General features: G+C 35.0%; 1 protein-coding gene and 1 long non-coding RNA gene across 2 annotated transcripts; one reads left to right on the top strand and one right to left on the bottom strand.

Moving 5' to 3' along the window:
* Window positions 1-173: 173 nt before the first annotated feature.
* Window positions 174-11,103, bottom strand: LOC128193260 (uncharacterized). The gene is made up of 3 exons (XR_008244609.1): window positions 11,019-11,103; window positions 10,004-10,054; window positions 174-535 (listed from the first exon to the last, which is right to left on the bottom strand). It is a non-coding gene; the product is annotated as an uncharacterized LOC128193260 (long non-coding RNA).
* Window positions 11,104-11,106: 3 nt separating this feature from the next.
* Window positions 11,107-16,121, top strand: LOC128193258 (transmembrane protein 165-like). The gene is made up of 7 exons (XM_052866609.1): window positions 11,107-11,657; window positions 12,063-12,285; window positions 12,744-12,842; window positions 13,027-13,103; window positions 13,407-13,583; window positions 14,448-14,553; window positions 14,839-16,121. The coding sequence occupies exons 1-7, from the start codon at window positions 11,535-11,537 to the stop codon at window positions 14,910-14,912; spliced, it is 879 nt and encodes a 292-aa protein (XP_052722569.1). The 5' UTR covers window positions 11,107-11,534; the 3' UTR covers window positions 14,913-16,121.
* The last annotated feature ends 4,751 nt before the right edge of the window (window positions 16,122-20,872 follow it).

The following is a 20,872-nucleotide window of genomic DNA, read 5'->3' as shown; positions in this document are numbered from 1 at the left end:
AGTGTATTTCAGCATCTAAAATATACCATTACGGAAACTTAAATACGCTGGTACATATATTTATAAGTTGCAAAGCTTCTTTGCATCATATATATTGAGATTTATTTCTTATAGCATTAAAATCTGTCAACTATAAAGTATACTATAATAAAGTGGAAAAATGACTTACCGAAATTGTCATGTTGTATATATTATTTATTAAAATGAAGTATATATGGAAGGACAGTAAGAACGTGAAATGATAGAATAAAGAATTGTTACATCCTACCAAAATCATATGGCGGTCATTTATGTTAACACTAAGTCACTTTGCTGTATCCTAGCATTATCCAGACATATTGGTCAGACTGGGATGTCGGTCCGTGGGGACCCAGCGGTTCATACCGAGGCTGTTGGACCCGCAGTGGAGTCGTCTGGACTCGAGCTATCCAATTGATGGAACCTGCACTACTTTCCCGTCCCCGTCGGTAAATAGCCTGACCCGGTCCGTGCGATAGTCCATCGTCACGAAGCTTCCTTCCGGAAGTACCTGAATCTGTAAAACGAAGTCATTAAGTTAATACTATAGTAAACTACATCTGTAATAATATATATTTACTGTTCATTACTTGGCAAATACATTATGGAAGTTTCCGTGAAATGTATTCTTTCGATTCGACTATAGCGTGAACTACTGAACTACAAAACTGCTGATCCGCTCTGAACATCTATATTCATAGAGTTTTTATTATACATAAATAAATCATATATATATATGTAAAAGGTGTACAACTTACGAGTTCTTTCCCTTGACATATCATGTAACAATACGCATGTCATGTTGAAAAAACCCATAAACATGATTGCAGGCACGTAGCATCGTTTTTGAAAGTGGGGGGGGGGGGGGGGGGGGCCAGGCCCATCCAAAAAATCTTGACAAGCAAAAAAAGGGAAATTTAAAGTTTTTCAAAAATCTTCAAAATCCTAATCCGGGGGGGGGGGGGGGGGGGGGGGGGGGGGGGAGACTCAACTATACTTCCAAAAAAAAATTCTTCCCTACCAAAATTTTTTCCCCTCCGAATCATGAAATTCCTAATCCGTGTGGGGGGGGGGGGGGGGACTTCAATATGACTACTCATTTCCTAATTTTCATACCAATTTTTTACTAACTTCCAAAAAAGTGGGGGGGGGGGGGGGGCCAACTCCATTATAATTCATTTTTTTATATGTAAATTTTAAAAAATTTGTTGCTGCGAGAAAAAGTGGGGGGCCAGGCCCTCCCCTGCCCCCCCCTGATGCTACGTGCCTGGATTGTACAGAGATATCCAAAATACAAAACTATCTTCACAGTGCCCGGTAACAAATATGTAAATATAAAAAGGCATCACCAATCGTAAAACCTAAGCGCTTTCATTTTTATCTTCAAACGTATTTCAGATATATACTAATATGCATTGTGACAAAACTTTTTTTTCAAATATCGTTAATATCGACGCACTTTGAAATAATTTTTTTTCATCAAAAGTGCGTTGAATTTGGTCCGAGAAAGTTACATTGTACAATCATTTAAGTATTATCAACTAAAAATTAGCGTTCTTTTTTTTTGGGGGGGGGGGGGGGGGCTCCGATATTCTTTGAAAATCGTCTTGTTTGATATACATAACTTAGGCATGTTTTTGTTTTCCTTCTCATCATGTTTGTTTATAAGCATATGAAATTCAAGCCATTTGAATTCTGCTATTCTTTGATCATTTTTGGATTTGGCATTGCCCAATGTGTTGCTCGAAATTTAAAATTCTTTTAATCGAGAAACTGTTCATCGAGATAGCTTAGTATCTTCTGGATTCTCTTTTTAGCTCACCTGAGCCAAAGGCTCAAGTGAGCTTTTCTGATCACAATTTGTCCGTTGTCTGTCGTTGTCGTCGTCGTCGTGGTCGTTGTTAACTTTTCACATTTTCATCTTCTTCTCAAGAACCACTGGACAGATTTCAACCAAATTTGGCACTAAGCACAACTAGGTGAAGGGGATTCAAATTTGTTCAAATGAAGTGCCACGCCCTTTTTAAAGGGGAGATAATTGAGAATTATTAAAATTTTGTTGGTATTTTTCAAAAAACTATTCAGCCGGAAAAGCTTAAACTTGTGTGGAGGCATCCTCAGGTAGTGTAGAATCACGTTTGTTCAAATCATGGTCCCCGGGGGTAGGGAGGGGCCACAAGAGGGGGATCAAGTTTGACATATGAATATATAGAGAAAATCTTTAAAAATCTTCTTCTAAAAAACTATCAGGCTAGAAAAGCTCAAATTAAAATTGGAGCATCCTCAGGTAGTGTAGATTCAAGTTTGATCAAATCATGGTTCCCGGGGGTAAGGTGGGGCCACAATAGGGGGGGATCAAGTTGTACATAGGAATATATGGAGAAAATCTTTAAAAATCTTCTTCTCAAAAACTATTGAGCCAGAAAAGCTCAAATTTAAATGGAAGCATCCTCAGGAAGTGTAGATTCAAAATTGTTCAAATCATGGTCCCCGGGGGTTGGGTGGGGCCACAATTGGGGAATCAAGTTTTACATAGGAATATATAGAGAAAATCTTTAAGAATCTTCTTCTCAAAAACTATTAGGCCAGAAAAGCTCAAATTAAATTGGAAGCATGCCCAGGAAGTGAAGATTTAAGTTTGTTCAAATCATGGTTCCCGGGGGTAGGATGGGGCCACAATTGGGGGATCAAATTTTACATAGGAATATATAGAGAAAATCTTTAAAAATCTTCTTCTCAAAAACTATTAGGCCAGGAAAGCTCAACTTTGAGTGGAAGCATCCTCAGGTAGTGTAGATTCAAGTTTTTTAAATCATGGTCCCCGGGGGTAGGGTGGGGCCACAATAGGGGGATCGTGTTTTAAATAGGAATATATAGAGAAAATCTATAAAAATCCTCTTCTAAAAAACTATTTGGCCAGAAAAGCTCAAATTAAAATGGAAGCATCCTCAGGTAGTGTAGATTTAAGTCTGTTCAAATCATGATCCCCGGGAGTAGGGTGGGGCCACAATTGGGGGATCAAGTTGTACATAGGAATATATACAGAGAAAATCTTATTCTCAAAATCTATTAGGCCAGATAAGCTCAAATTAAAATGGAAGCATCCTCAGGTAGTGTAGATTCACGTTTCTTCAAATCATAGTCCCCGGGGGTAGGGTGGGGCCACAATTGGAGGATCAATTTTTACATAAGAGTATATAGAGAAAATCTTTTAAAAAATTTCTTTTAATAACTATTTGGCCAAGAAATCTCAAATTGGCGTGTAACCATCCTCAGATAATGTAGATTCAAGTTTGTTCAAATCATGGTCCCTGGGGGTAGGGCGGGGCCACAATGGGGGATACATTTTTATATATAGAGAAAATCTTTAATAGTCTTCTTCTCAAAAGTATTAGGCCAGGAAAGCCGAAATTTGAGTGGGGGCATCCCCAGATCATATAGATTCAAGTTTGTTTAGATAATAGTCCAGGGGTAGGGTGAGGCCACAATGAAATTTTACTTAGGAATATTTAGAGAAAATCTTTCAAAATCTTCTTTTTAAAGACTATTTGGCCAGAAAAGCTTAAACTTGTGTAGAGGCATCCTCGGGTAGTGTAAATTCAAGTTTGCAAAATCACAGTCCCTAGTGGTAGGGCGGGACCGTGATGGCGGTTTGAATTTTTACATAGGAATATATAGAGAAAATCTTTAAGAATCTTCTTCTCAAAAACTATTAGGCCAGAAAAGCTCAAATTAAATTGGAAGCATGCCCAGGAAGTGAAGATTTAAGTTTGTTCAAATCATGGTTCCCGGGGGTAGGATGGGGCCACAATTGGGGGATCAAATTTTACATAGGAATATATAGAGAAAATCTTTAAAAATCTTCTTCTCAAAAACTATTAGGCCAGGAAAGCTCAACTTTGAGTGGAAGCATCCTCAGGTAGTGTAGATTCAAGTTTTTTAAATCATGGTCCCCGGGGGTAGGGTGGGGCCACAATAGGGGGATCGTGTTTTAAATAGGAATATATAGAGAAAATCTATAAAAATCCTCTTCTCAAAAACTATTTGGCCAGAAAAGCTCAAATTAAAATGGAAGCATCCTCAGGTAGTGTAGATTTAAGTCTGTTCAAATCATGATCCCCGGGAGTAGGGTGGGGCCACAATTGGGGGATCAAGTTGTACATAGGAATATATACAGAGAAAATCTTATTCTCAAAATCTATTAGGCCAGATAAGCTCAAATTAAAATGGAAGCATCCTCAGGTAGTGTAGATTCACGTTTCTTCAAATCATAGTCCCCGGGGGTAGGGTGGGGCCACAATTGGAGGATCAATTTTTACATAAGAGTATATAGAGAAAATCTTTTAAAAAATTTCTTTTAATAACTATTTGGCCAAGAAATCTCAAATTGGCGTGTAACCATCCTCAGATAATGTAGATTCAAGTTTGTTCAAATCATGGTCCCTGGGGGTAGGGCGGGGCCACAATGGGGGATACATTTTTATATATAGAGAAAATCTTTAATAGTCTTCTTCTCAAAAGTATTAGGCCAGGAAAGCCGAAATTTGAGTGGGGGCATCCCCATATCATATAGATTCAAGTTTGTTTAGATAATAGTCCAGGGGTAGGGTGAGGCCACAATGAAATTTTACTTAGGAATATTTAGAGGAAATCTTTCAAAATCTTCTTTTTAAAGACTATTTGGCCAGAAAAGCTTAAACTTGTGTAGAGGCATCCTCGGGTAGTGTAAATTCAAGTTTGCAAAATCACAGTCCCTAGTGGTAGGGCGGGACCGTGATGGCGGTTTGAATTTTTACATAGGAATATATAGAGAAAATCTTTAAAAATATTCTGGGAAAGTTTTTGGTCCAAAACTCAGTACTTAGTGTGAAAGCACAGGTTATGAGATTAAAGGTAGATTTAAGTTTGATGAAACCATGATTCTCTAGAGAATAGTGGGGCCACGAAATGGGGGGGGGGGGTATATAGGAATAGAGAAAAATCTTAGAGGTACAACAACAAAAGGGGCTTGGTATTTACCAAAAAATAAGAGGTGGATCAAAATTGGCAGATTTTCATTTTTCTTTTAGCAAGATCTACTGCACTCAGTTGTCAAGATATTTTGATACTGTAATGCTAATTTGATCAGAATTAAGGCAATTGTTGCTCAGGTGAGCAATGTGGACCCTGGGCCTCTTGTTAATGTATACCATGGAGCTAAATAAGGTTAAAATAATTACTTATAGTATATAAAAGCATGAAGTATTTCGACAAAACCTGAACATTTTTTCTTCCAAAGTACGTTAATATTGACGATATCAGCACACTTTGATAATTATATTTAAGGTCTTCCGTTTCCAACGGAAGACCTTATAGTGATTGTAAGGTTTTTTATTATTATTATTTTTTTTTTCCCCTTTTTTTGTCCACAAGATTTCTCAGAGATGGCTGGATAGATTTTCTTGAAATTTTTAGGACTAATAGAAAGTGTTAATATCTAGAGGCGTTTTTTTCATTTTGTCAAAAATCATTTCCGGTCGTCCGTTTCCTGTCCCGCGTTGAAAAAGCTTGTACATTCGAGACCTCAAAAACGGTAGAGACTTAAACATCCAAACTTTGTGGGATGATAGACCTATAGTTGTAGATGTGTTTAAACTATTTTGTTTTGTTCGTCGTAACTTCCGGTCGTCAGCGGAAGTACTTCAAAATTAACAACTTTTACGCATTACAATCCTTTTCAATAGAATAAATATTTTAGCATAAATATACACAAAAGTAATCTTTGCGATGTTATATCAACAACAAAATTCCACTTCCGGTGAGATATCTCAAATATCTCAGGAAGCTTTTTTGAAACACATTTTGTACAAACGAGATATCAGTGACTATAAGAGATCAAAGGACAAGACTTTTATAGATGATAGACATTGGATTGAGGATGTGTTTAACCGGTTTCATTTTGTCTTCCGTCACTTCCGGTCCACACAGGAAGAGTTCAAACAAATCGAGCTGTTTATCAGTTTAACTTTTTGTTTTTGATATCTTTAGTGTGCTCGATCAACAATAAAATGCAAAGGGCAATTATACAAAAAATAACTAATAAAATTTACATTAAGCACTTCCGTTTGTCCGTTTCCTGTCCCGAGACAAAATACCTTATTTCGATGAGATCTCAAAAACGGTGACAACTTGAACAATCAAACTTTGTGGGATGATAAACCTATGTATGTACATGTGTTTTGCACTATTTTGTTTTGCTCGGCGTAACTTCCGGTCGTCACCGGAAGGACTTCAAAAATAACTACTTTTTCGCATAAAATTCTTTTTCCATAAAATAAATATATAAGTATAAATCTATGCATAGATTGTCTATGCGATGTTAACTCAACAAAAAAATTCTACTTCCGGTGAGATATCTCAAATATCTCAGGTAGCTTTTTTGAAACACATTTTGTACAAACGAGATCTCAAAAACTATAAGCGATCAAAGCACAAAACGTTCATGGATGATAGACATTTGATTGAAGATGTGTTTAACCGGTTTCGTTTTGTCTTCCGTCACTTCCGGTCCACACAGGAAGAGCTCAAACAAATCGAGCTGTTTATCAGTTTAACTGTTTTCCTTTGATATTTGTAGTAAAGTCGATGAACAATTAAATAGAAAGGGCAAGTACAAAAAAATATTAATTACAATTTACATTGAGCACTTCCGTTTGTCCGTTTCCTGTCCCGAGACAAAAAACCTTGATTCCTGGAGATCTCAAAAACGGTAACGACTTGAACGATCAAACTTTGTGGGATGATAGACCTATGTATCTACATGTGTTTACACTATTTTGTTTTGTTCGGCGTAGCTTCCAGTCGTCACCGGAAGCACTTCAAAAATTTGTTTTATTCATTTTACATTAAATGAAAACATCAGTATACAATCTTACATATGTCATCTATATAATTTTAAATTGGCAAATAAATTTTACTTCCGGTGAGATATCTCAAATATCTCTATGTAGCTTTTCTTTTTACAAATTTGATGTCCGCAATATTTTCGTCATTGTAAGTGATTGAGACACGAATCTTTCATAGATTGTTTGATAGAATTTTGATTGGGGATGTGTTTAACGGGTTTAATTTTCTCAACTGTCACTTCCGGTTCTTACCGGAAGGGTTCAAACAAATCCTGTTTTTAACAAGTTTAGCTGACTTTTTTGGAATTTCATCTAGCCTGATAAACAGTGATGTACATTAAGCAAATGTACGAGAAATGCTAGCTTTTGTTTTTATTAATCACTTTCGTTCGTTCGTTTCGGTCCCGAGACAAAAAATATTGTTTCAAAGAGATCTTAGATTTGGCAGAGTCGTGAACAACCAAACTTTGAGGCAAGATTGACTTATGATTGTACAAATGGTTAACATTTTTGTTTATATCGGCGTTACTTCCGGTCGTCACAGAAAGTACTTAAAAAATTGATTTCTTTTTATTCTCGTTGTTTTACATGTAAGTAACGTCTGGATATATCATTCACAATAATTATCATATCAACTTTTTTTGCATGTAAGAGAAGCAATGTCTTACAGTTAAATTGATACATGTATATCAAAACGGAAGACCTTTTTGTTGCTTTTGCAACAAGTGTCTAGTTTTTTCTATTTTCAAAGTGCGTTGACTTTGTCCCAAAATTAACGCACTTTGGGACATATTTTCAAAGCGTCTACTTTTCAAAGTGCGTTGTAATGTACAATCATAAGTATTCTTTTGTTAGATGTTTAATATTGTATAATATCAACAACTAAATCTTCTAGTTTCACAATTCAGAAACCCTTGGTTTGGGATGATATAAGAGTACTTCTATGGTAACTTAGTGCACTTTCTAAATTTAGTCGGTTTACGTAAATGTGGATAAACTTTACACTGATCTGGTAATTTTTTTTTACACGTACATTGGACAATTCGGGAATAGTTTATAAATGCTCAATGTCTCTGTTTTCCACGTTTGCTAAACAGAATTCGTACAAAAATTAGACACACGTGTTTTAAATTATGATCTTTATAGACGCAATATTGGTAATTATGCCCCCCTTCGAAGAAAGGAGGGCATATTGCTTTGCTGCTGTCTTTCGGTCGGTCTGTCGGTCGTACGGTCCACCAACAGTTTCTGTTCATTTTCTTCGCATAGGATGAACGTATTAGAATGAAATTTAATATACAGATTTATCATGATAATATCTAGGTCAAGTTCGATATTGGGTACGATCGAGCAATTTTTGACAGAGTTATGGCCCTTGGACGTAGAAAAATTCAAGTTATTTACAGTGTCCGCTCAATTTCTTCACAGAGGATGAACATATTGGAATGAAATATATTATACACGTTTATCTTTATAATATCTAGGTCAAGTTCGATATTGGGTACAATCGAGCAATTTTCGACAGAGTTATGGCCCTTGGACGTAGAAAAATTCCAGTTTTTTACAGTTTCCGCTCATTTTCTTCGCAGAGGATGAACATATTGGAATGAAATTTGGTATACAGGTTTATCATGATAATATCTAGGTTAATTTCGATATTCGGTTCAATCGAGCAATTTACGACAGAGTTATGGCCCTTGGACCTAGAAAAATTCCGGTTATTTACAGTTTCCGCTCATTTTCTTCGCAAAGGATGAACATATTGGAATGAAATTTGGTATACAGGTTTATCATGATAATATCTAGATCAAATTCGATATTGGGTACGATCGAGCAATTTACGACAGAGTTATGGCCCTTGGACATAGACACATTCCAGTTATTTGCAGTTTCTGCTCATTTTCTTCGCAGAGGTTGCATATATTGATATGAAATTTGGTAAACAGGTTTATCTAAGTAATGTCAAGTTTGATTTTGGGTATGATAGAGCAATTTTCGACTGAGTTATACCCCTGGACTTAGAAAAATTCCAGTTTTTTACAGTTTCCGCTCATTTTCTTCGCAGAGGTTGAACATATTGGAATGAAATTTGGTATACAGGTTTATCATGATAATATCTAGGTTAATTTCGATATTCGGTTCAATCGAGCAATTTACGACAGAGTTATGGCCCTTGGATCTAGAAAAATTCCGGTTATTTACAGTTTCCGCTCATTTTCTTCGCAAAGGATGAACATATTGGAATGAAATTTGGTATACAGGTTTATCATGATAATATCTAGATCTAATTCGATATTGGGTACGATCGAGCAATTTACGACAGAGTTATGGCCCTTGGACATAGACAAATTCCAGTTATTTGCAGTTTCTGCTCATTTTCTTCGCAGAAGTTGCATATATTGATATGAAATTTGGTAAACAGGTTTATCTAAGTAATATCCAGGTCAAGTTTGATTTTGGGTATGATAGAGCAATTTTCGACAGAGTTATACCCCTGGACTTAGAAAAATTCCAGTTATTTGCAGTTTACATTCATTTTCTTTGTGGATGTTTCCAAGGGAGGGGGCATAAGTGTTTCACAAACATCTCTTGTTCATCTTTTTGTTCTTGTGGCATGCGTGAAGGCGCTTATCACTTTCCTTCCTTAAGAATTATACCAATGCTAGATATAAGTTTATGCATACATGTATATTCGATTTGATTATTATTGATACACACTTCCTGTTTGGTGGTGATACTGCTTTAATTACTGAATTAAATATTTGTATTCTTTCTTATGTTCAGATGTATATTCAAGAAACTAGAAGATTTATTTGTCGATATTAAACTTTATTATCGAACTAGAGAATACTCATGATTGTGCATGTTCTCTTTACATATATTTTTGTAAAGTTTCAATGACAGCTGGGTAATTTAACATTTATTTAGTAAAAATTTTAAGGAGAAGAACTTAAGTTGTTCGAATTTCTTTCATATTCTTTCGTGTATGTTTTATACAAAAAATATGCTCAATACATAGAAGATGAGATATTTTTTCATCATCCGAGCAGAAATTATATATTTTTTTATTCATACAATACAATTCAATTTAAACAACTTACAGCAATTTTTGGATATTCGGATCTGATTTTTTTCTCAGCTTCTTTCCATGGCTATAAATTAAAAAGAAAAGATAATCATTTCTACTGGAATTTATTTGTAAATTGCAAATTTTTATTAAACGCCACTACCCCCTGATATCTTGAACACTTAATTATAAAATATTTGCTCTCAGGGCTCCCATGACCGACGGACAAAATCAAACCCACCTCGAGATATTTGAATAAAAAACCTGAATATTATTTTAAATGCATTTAATTGCAGATATATTTTCTGTTGAATTTTCGCGCAACTTCGAAAAATGTTATTTTTCTACCAACTTATCAAAATTTTTATGATCCGATGACTGAAGCGGGAGACAGAAACCAAACAAAAACAGAACAGACAATTTCTATACATTGAAGCTGTGTTGTAAAGAAATTTCAATGATAATTTTAATTAAGAATTAATTTAATCAGTTGTTTTAGGGCTGTACCTATCCAACCCACGTAATATATCGACCATAGGGACTTTCTCAACATTTGGCTAGTCTCAATAAAAAACCAAAAAGACCACGTAATCTTTAAATTTATTTTTTAATTATTTTTTTTTTTTTGGGGGGGGGGGGGGATAGGGGGAGACAATGTCCTCGAAGTAGAGGTAAAATCTCGAGAGTGGTGGTGGGGATGGTAAATTTGGTCTCGTCTCCAAGCACAATATTAAGTTTTAGAACTGTTAAACAGCAATGAAATATGTCAAGACATTTTATAGTTAGGAAAATCTAATAACCATTTAAATTTGTTCAAACTATGGCATAAGCGCCCCCAAATACAGATCTTTATTGGAAGGATAAGCTTATTTCTATGCGCCATGTTTACGTTAACGACAGTGCTGATCGTAACAAGCTTTGCTTCTTTTGATATAATATAATAAGGTTCGGATAATGGAAATCGACCTGTGTCCCTTATTTGCACGACATTGATTAACATGAAAATGAAACCATACGCTTGAAAAATTCTAATAATATAAAATACATACATAAAGAGACAATGGTTTTCCCTTTTTTCCCCTACTACATAAATTTAATGATCAAACGTGACACTTACTAGTCCCACAATCTCTGCCAGAGACTCTGGCCATTCCGTTGTTGACATATTTTTAAAATAGAGTTGTCTCTCTTGTGGAATTCGACACAGCCAAATATTTAAGATATCAGAACTTTAAGAACTCCCGTTTCGATCTACCAATAAAAGCAAACGGTGAGCTTTTAATGGTTGTTATATAACCGGTAAAGTAAATAAGTGAAATCCCTCCGCCACACAAACGTCTTCAATATGATCGGGATCAAAGTTTAAAGAAAACGACCCGGAAGTGCACAGTTGTCGGGTTGTGACGTCAAGGCTTCACGTATGGACCAGTGTCAAATGTAATTTCTATGAATGAATAGTATTGGTCCGTACAATTCGTTGAATTATCGATTTTTTTCGATAGTTCCTTGGCGTATTTAAAGTAAATACTCATCGGTACGGGTTTATAAGCTTCCTGTTTTCCAAGATGAACGGAAAAGGCACAATTTTAGTGACCATAGTTTTCATCGTGTCAAGCTGTTTGGTGCTAGAATGTCTTTCAGATGCGACCGAGGATATTTCAGAAAGTTCAAAAGAACACGATACAAAGGTATGATGTTTTATATGAATAAATTAAATTTTCTTTAATTTCTTCTAAAACAATATTGAAAATTATCACGCGTATTTAAGAGTCGACCATTATGTGTGAATGTTAATTACCTGTCACTTTGAAAATGAATGCCTTTTATGACAGTAGTTGTGTTAATTGTCTTGTCAAGGACAGTCACCTCAGTGTTACATATTTAATTTTTCACAGGTAAAAGGATTATAAAAAATTATTAGTTTAATATTTACAAGTAAAACTTTTAGAGAAACTTTTGTTTTTAGCATATTTAATTGTTTTATTTTCATTGAACCTTAATCAGTCATTTTTTCCTTGAAATATTAAACAGTATCATTCAATCAGATTATTTAATTTATAACCATGGTTATAAAGTTTATTTTTCTTTAACAGAACAAGGAGAGCTCAGATGAGGACTCAATCATCCACAGTCTGAAAAAGAGGAAAGGGAACGTGGGATTTCTTCATGCTTTCATTGCATCGCTCTCAGTTATCATTGTGTCCGAACTCGGAGACAAGACATTTTTTATAGCAGCCATTATGGCAATGAGACACTCTCGTCTGACTGTTTTTAGTGGGGCTTTAGGAGCTTTAGGGCTGATGACAGTATTGTCAGGTGTGTTCTAGTAACTAGTTATTTGTTATAAAACAAACAGAGTTGTTATGGTTCTGTTATTTATTGGTAAACATCATTTGTAGACAACAAATCATGAGATAGCATGCCATGTGAAGGAGGCAGGGTTATAAGTAAATTAACTATTGATTTTTCCCTAAACTTTCAGATATTATTTGCACTACCTTTTAGTAAAGAAAAAAAACCCGAATATTTTAGATTAAAAAATTGCTTTATCTTTATGCATAGCTCTTCATATTAGGAGATTTAATATAGTCTTCAAATGGCCAGGTCCATCCAGCCTTCTTAAATGATAAAATCTAAAGAATTTGTTCAAGGTGTACCAGTAGTAATAAGCCATACCAGCTTATAATGTTTTTGGAGACATTAATCCAAGTGAGCTAATGCTGAAAAAGATTTTGTTGCAAACTGATTCTTAACTTTGACTCTTTCTTTTATAGCTTTGTTGGGATATGCAACAACAATTATACCGAAGAAAGTCACATACTATGTGTCATCCATCTTGTTCGCTGTGTTCGGATTAAAAATGTTGAAAGAAGGTGAGTGAAAGTTCAAACACCAGGTACACAAAATACCTGGTACTCTGCAAACCAAGACTAAGGCTAGAGTAAAAAATCAGCTTTTGTTACATGTTTTATCTGCAAATAATTCTATATATCACAAAAGTGAATTGATGCATTGCTGAAGTTACTTGTTTACCACCATGCTTATTTAATACTTCAGGTTATGAGATGTCCCCTGATGAAGGACAAGAGGAATATGAGGAAGTACAGGCTGACTTGAAAAAAAGAGAGGAAGAAGTAAGTATATATTTCCAGAGAAATCAATTGAACCAGTTAGAAGTTTTCTGCATTCCATGATTTCTTTGTTGTGGCTTTTTCATAAATATTTTTTTGCCTTAAAAGTGATTTAAGTAAAGCCATTTCTTAAAGTTTGATGGATCATGATTTTTTTGCTTATAAGTACCAGGTAGTGCCTAATATGTTTACTGGGGTAGTAAGGAAATAAGGACAAACAAGAAAGATAAACTTTGAATTGATATAGAAAACTCACTTAAGAACAAGTTTCTAGCATTGCATGTTTCTGATATTTTCTGTTTTCAGTTGGAGAAAGAGAATAGGCCTGTAGAGGACATAGAGACAGGCATTATCCGTTCCCCCGGGCGCCGCTGGTTCCACGGAATCCTAGGGACAATATTTCTACAAGCTTTCACCCTCACATTTCTAGCAGAGTGGGGCGATAGATCTCAAATCACAACTATTGTTTTGGCAGCTAGAGAGGTGTGTATCAGTGAGAAAACTTTCTATATAATTTTTTTCCCGTCAAACTTATGTGCAAAATATTAATTTTTGATAAATAAGTTTCCTATTTCAACAAGTAAATAATGTATTGTTACAAAATTCAATGTAGGGATGACACTTGTAGAACACTTACTTGGTCAGTCTCAGTAAAAAACAAAACAAAACCCCAAAACCGAGCAATATACATGTACATGTTTTTAAAATTCTATTTCATATTGGGTTTAATACCCCATTTTGAATTGTTTAAAAATTGCTATATTATGAAGTCTGATTGGAGACTGATTTATATTAGGGCCAATGAAAAGCCTTGGGAATGAGATTTTGTGAGAGTACGTTATTGAACTACTGTTAAAATTAGGTATCATTGGTCAGTCTGTCCAGAATTCTATTGAATTTTTCATGATAATGAAACCACGGTTGAATAATGTTACTTTTGTAATGCAGTTGATGTAAAAATCCTGCACCTTTATCACTGACATCAGTGACATTGGTATTTGAAAGAACTAGATAGAGAATTTGGCACATCATTGCAATAATCCTAAAGGATTTATCAAATGACAGGTCTTAATTTAGGTAAACTTCAAAGAAGTACTTTTCTTCAATGTATATTCATTTAATTTTTGAACATTTACATCTGGTCAACAAAAGTTTTGAAAACATTTTTAAATTTTACATTGATGTTTGCCTATTTCTTCTCTGTTTGAGAAAAAGAATATCATGGCATATCAGTACTGATTTAAGGTAGTAGATGCATTACACCAATTAGCTCTTTAGTATTCTATTGCTATTCCGTATACGATGATTTCAATCACAATAGATTTGACTCTTTTCTTTCTTCACCAGGATGTGATAGGGGTCATTATTGGGGGCACTCTGGGCCATGCTATATGTACAGGCATTGCAGTATTAGGAGGAAGAATTGTAGCTCAGAAGATATCTGTTAGAACTGGTAAGTACCCATCCAGCCAAAAATGTCGTCTCTGAAGAGTAGCAGTTAAGGAGATCCCTCTGTTTTATCATTGAAGATGTTTCTTTGAAATACTAAATATTCTACTACATGTAAAATGAAATGTTTTATACCTCACTTTGCATTTACATTGTACATAACAGCTAACTTAAATGCAAGCTATTCTTTTTATTCACTTTCTCTCGATCAATAAAGATTAAAACGAGTTGTAAAATATGAATCTTTTTTTCAGCCCCGTTCTATTCATTGTTTTCTTTTGTCTTTCAGTGACGTTGATAGGCGGTGTTGTTTTCCTGGTGTTTGCACTGTCAGCTTTCTTGTTGCCAGTACATGACATATAAGACTCAACCATTTTCATCATCAGAAAGATCTTTATAAAAGAAATATTTATTGACTTGATAGATATTATAGGTGTGTCAGGTACATGCACATTATGGCCTTCAATTGGTAAATAAACACAATCAAAGTATTATTAGTTCATACCCAGTCACTTGTAATGTCTCATATAATTTACGTACTCTTTGGTCATTCTCAGTCTTCTTACGTATAACTCCTGCTATGTGGATGAGTGGATAAAGTAATCCACATCTCGGATCACCCACAAGTTCTTACAGATGTTGACTGGAGGCCTTGTTAAACACGTCTCTCAGATCAAGGAATTAAATGTAACTTACGTGCCAAAAAATGATCGAGTCTGGTAATTCGTGTATTTAGAGTTACCACCTTTCACAATATTTGTGAATTTGTTGGAGTGTTCAGTATTTTATGGCTACAAGTATAAAAATCTGCATTTATGAACCGTGTTCATGGGAACTTGTTTTATCCTGATCTATATGTATTAAAGAGATGTTAAAATAATTTGACATGATTTTCCCATCTGTATAGGCCAATTGATTGCTCGTGATTTTCACATTTTTATAATGAACTTTAAATGTGCTAGATTATTTATAAAATTTTGTTTCATTTAACATATAATGAAATTCACTCCACCTGAAAATAACTCAAGAGAAAGTCATGTTAAAAGCTTGTGATAACTCCCCATGGAATTCATGTGTGGCAAAATGTTTGTTTTCTGATGGTGTGATGTTGTGTGTATGGTGTAAAAGTTTCAGTGATTGTGTCAATGTGAGCACAGTAACTGTGGTTACTTTTTTATGTATTAGTATTATAATGTGCTTTGCACAACATGTAGATATCAGTGTTTTATATTGAATTTGTGTACATGTATTTATATAAAATTGTAAAGTTGACGATGAAGTGGAAGCAAAAGCATTTTGTCAGATGGCTTTGTGATGTAATTGTTGGCAAGTCCAAGAGGTGTTTTTTTTTTAGTAAAAAATAATCATGTTTGGAGAAAGAAAAAAAAGGAACTTTCTCTTGATGTCACTCATTGTTTAAGGGTTTAAAGATGTTTTGATTCATTTTGTTATGTCTGCCTGTTTTTACCTTACTTTTTGATTGGACTTATTTTACAGACAATAAATGCTTGATACATTGTTATGCAGTACATTCCAAGACCAACCCTTACAATAAAAAGAGAAACCTACTCACAGTATGTTCGAGTTGTGCTGAGTAAAAAAAGTATACAAAAATAATGAAATTGATGTAACTATTAAGGAAGTATGCTTTGTTGCACTATAATATCATTTCTGACCATGTATGTACACGTACATGTATGTGTAGAAAAGTATCTACATTTCCTTTATTACTAAAGGCGTGCTTTATACTAAGTATATTTTTTTCATCGTTATTCGTAATATTTAGAAACAGAAAGAAAGACGATGAACTTTTCATTTCATAAATATAAACCGTATAAATACAACAACCTGTAATCAACAACAGAATTTAATTGTGTATGACATATACAATGACACTTATCTTACTTATAGAACACAATTTTTAAACATGTTAAACATTTAAAATATTTTAAAATGCCGCAGATGAATTTTAAATGTTTTCTTGATGACCCCCCCCCCCCCCCCAACAAAAATTAGAATGGACTTGGTTTTTTCTCTCGATTTGCGAACCTTTCCTCTGTCAAATCCATGAAATGGTCTTTGTTTGTAGCATCCTGACAGACCTGAATGGAACCCATTTCTTCCGCTCCGCATTTGTTACTGTCCCAGCAATCCTCCCTCAATTTTGCGAAGAAATATGCCATGATTCCACTTATGATAATCATCATCAGAATAATTGTAAAGATCAAGGCGTCCTGCCACATAGTGAATTCTCCGTCTCCAGATACGTCGTTTTTTGAGCCTGTGGTTGTGTCGCCCAATCCATTCATGGAAGACTTGCCACTTTGTCCATTGAAATGTCCAAATACATGCATTGATAGTGGTCCTGCTGAACAGAATGGCAAAACCAAAGCAGAGCAAAGGGCAGAAGACATACAGCGCTTCATATTTGCTTCAACCAATATGCGTGGATACTAGGCAATTGTTACGTAATGACATTATGACGTCCGCGTCGTGACGTTTCATTAGACGTTGGGGAAATAATTCGTGCTTGATGCTTGATTAGCATGTTATTTTACGTTTCTTACTTGGTAATGATCAATTGACAAACTGTTATAACTACATACTACATAGTTATACACATTCAACGGTTTTACCTTTAGCGAAAGAACATTTTTATCAAATGCTGTATCAGTTCAAATTGTTATATCGTTAGCTAAATGGTGATTTAAATTCATAACTATGCTTTCTGTATTCTGATTAATGTAGTACAAACCCCCCCCCCACTTGTACGGCGCGTTTACGTGTATACAGTCTGTCTGTGGGATCGGTTCGAGTCTACACTGTGTCATCATCAGCGAACACAAATAGCACCATTCACAAATCGGTGAAAATCTTAAAATGGACCAGGTCTCAAAAGAAAAATACATGTAGCATAAGAAGACATTCACAAATTCACGAGCGGATATACACAATTATAACTTGACGATGTCGTCGTCTGTCCTGCCTCTTTTATCCTTGGATCCAAACCTGGAGAAGTATTTCAGCTTCTGGTCCAGGTCAAGGTCCTTCACAATGCGGCGGGCGGTGTCCGTGGCCAGATTTCTAAAGATGCTGAAAAAGCATGACAGGAAGGACTATAAATATACTTTCTTGTTCACTTACAGATAACCGCCCAGTGGACAGACAGACAGACACACTTACTCATGGCGCGTCTCTGGTAGACCATCTCCCGGTGGTGGCGGTGGTGGCGGCGCCACTGGAGGGGCCACAATTGGGGCTTCAGGGACCTCGGTAATACGTGCTGGCAGTGACATCTGACGTCGAGTTTTGGAGACTGAAGACATCCAGAAAAATTAATATTAGTGCGTTCCAGATTGCTCTCACATTAAGAATGCGTAATTTCTGGTAAACTTTCAGGAAAAAAATTCAAGAACAATAAATATATATAAAAATTGTAAATAAAAATTGTAAATGGTAAATAAAGACTGTTGAGGACGGTCAAAAGACTGAAGGCGACCGTGTTTGAATTGTATAAGTTTGTTGAATTAAAAAGTAATGAAAATCATTCCCCCCCCCCCCCCCCCCCATTTTTTTTTTGGATCAACAGAAGCATCAAAACGTTAAGCAAATTGTGTAACATTTTATGTGTTTTAGTAAGGACATTTAAAAAGTTGTCAGTTTTTACACTGAAAAAATGTCATACTTTTTAATATTACGTAATATTCACGACGGACTTTATAGAATATATAAATGATTGATCCATTTCTTCCATTGTTATTTTTTTTTGAAATTGTAATACACACATTTGCATAAGATTATGTACATGTAATTCTGTTTAAACGGGTAACATGATCATCTATTTAATTATTTCTTACCTTTCTTCACTGGTTTAGAGGCAGCCATTTAAGAAACTGCAGTGAATAACTTAACTTGTACGAATCATAAAGCTTATAACGGCGGGGAGGTCAATTGTTTAAAAATCAACAGGGCAGAGGCGGCAATAAGTGTCGTGTGCGCGAGGAGATTGGAGAGAGATAGACAGTGAGCCCCATTGTTGCGTTATTACCTCCCGAACGCCGCGCACTTAGCGCCAGTATTTTAAACAGTAGTAATGAACTGCAAAAAATGTGTCTATATTAATCATCAAAGATATAAATAAATGAGATCTATGGTGTTTTAAAGCAAAAATTGACCAAACTTCACATTACCTTGCAGGAAAATAAAGAATTATGAAATAAAAATTCAATATCAAAATCATCTTTCTCGAGATCAAAATCCACAGAGCAACATAATTCCTGAATAAAGCATGTATAGTTTTAAGATTTGGAAAGCTTTTTATGATTTTGATACGTTTCCGGATGTCTTATAATTACTAGTATATATCGATACCCACTTTTTATGATGATTTTCAGGCACGTGAAATTCATTTAACACAATTTTTTGGGGATAAGAAGTAACCCCTCCCCCTCCGGAATTTCTTTACCCTACTAAAGATTTTAGGAGTCAACTTTGCCCCCCCCCCCCCACCCCTCAACTTTTAAATTTAATCCTTTATACTAACAATAACCTTAAATTCTGAACGCATATTTTATCACTTAATGCACTGGCTTTGTAAGGTTCAACTTTGTTACAAGTTAAGGTATTAAAATACTTTTTACATATTTCTTTTTGCTCGCCGATTTCTTCCGTCCTTGAAAAGTTCTAGGTAACAGATCGGGAGGACAGGCCCCGTCATGCTCCGGTGTCCACCCCTCAAATCTACCCCGGGACTGCCTCTTCACATACCATCTCCGGAGCCCCAATAACAAAGCTACAATCTCTGATCGCGATTATCTGTGGGCGATGATCTGTTCTGTCCCTGTTATTCAATACACATCAATCAAAGCTCCAAGAATACCTTGGAAGTTCTTTTCCGTTGTTATTTGCCAAGTTTCAATCGAACGGAGCTAGCCTAAGACTGTAACGCAATGGTTTTATACGCAGAACAACAAACAGTAAATTTATAAAAATTTCCAAAAATGAAAAAAGAAAATAGAGATAAGAGTGAGCAAGCTCACATACTTCTTTCTCACACGTTGCTAGAAGATACATCAGATGCACCAAAAAGAGACTTCTAGTTCATTAAAATATTTATTTGATTCTGTCTGGCGGTTTCAGAGGAATTGCACTGTGTCAGTATGACCATACTTGCCACTTCAAAGGGAGAAAAACAAGCAATTTACGTAAGAAGATGGCTGGATATGGCGTGTAAAATGCCCATACACGGTTGGACAAGTTACTGGAAAAATAAAATACCAGTATATCTGATATTGTTTTAAAAAATCATTTAAAACAATATATATTTAACATATCATTGATTTTTAACCTATAAATATGTTCAATACTTGGAATATGTTGACTCGTATCAAAAACCTGCAAATACTGTCAATTTTTAGAAATTCAAGGCATTTTTCTTTTATAGAGTGGGTCTGTGCTCCATATGTTTCTGTCTAAATAAGGTCTAATGGAAAACAAGTCGATTTCAATCAACAAAAACGTGGATACCCACTATGCATTAAAAATATCATTTTGTATCCCAACAATTGAACGTTTTAAAAAAAATAATACAAGTTCGTAAATTAGTGGCCAAGTCACACATATTTAAACAGCCTACTTCGTTGTGTCTGAAATGGCTCAGTGATTAGAGTACCTGACATAAGCTAGCCTTATATATCTAGGGTTTTTATGTTACGGGTTCGATACCACCAAAATTTCAGACATAACCGGTATTTGTTTTTCTTATCTTTTGTTAAATATAATAAAAACTGAATATAGATAGAAATTGTGCTTTTGCAAACATGTGTTATGATATATTTGAATAGATTTAATTGGGAAAAAGATAAATTCAAATTGTATTTTACGACTAAACCGAATAGGCATTTGCGCCATCTTATTCCCCCCCCATCTTCTTGATGAAAACAGATACCATATATAGTATCTGCAAAGGTTCAAGAGAACGGGTGATCCTTTCGACACTTGCTCATAACCTTTCTATGCCCATCAAATACAAAATACCACAAGACATATTAAAGAGTCCATTTTTTTCTCTTAAACTATTTTAATTACATACATGTGGAGAATATATCTGGTGTCAGTCCAAGCATTCCCGCGGTTTAAGTTTCACCATGGAAACATCCAAGTTCCTTTGCCTCAAAATCTGATAGAAATTTATCGTAGGTCTGCTAAATTAAGGCATAACAAGATGCCAACAATTTAATACTGGTGGTATAATTTATATATTCTTCTCTCAGCCTGCTGGATCTTAGTAAATGCATGGCAAATAAATGAGAACAAAAAATAAA

Source organism: Crassostrea angulata, chromosome 7 (assembly GCF_025612915.1).
Source record: "Crassostrea angulata isolate pt1a10 chromosome 7, ASM2561291v2, whole genome shotgun sequence".
Taxonomy (NCBI): domain Eukaryota; kingdom Metazoa; phylum Mollusca; class Bivalvia; order Ostreida; family Ostreidae; genus Magallana; species Magallana angulata.
This window is presented reverse-complemented; position numbering and strand designations above follow the sequence as displayed.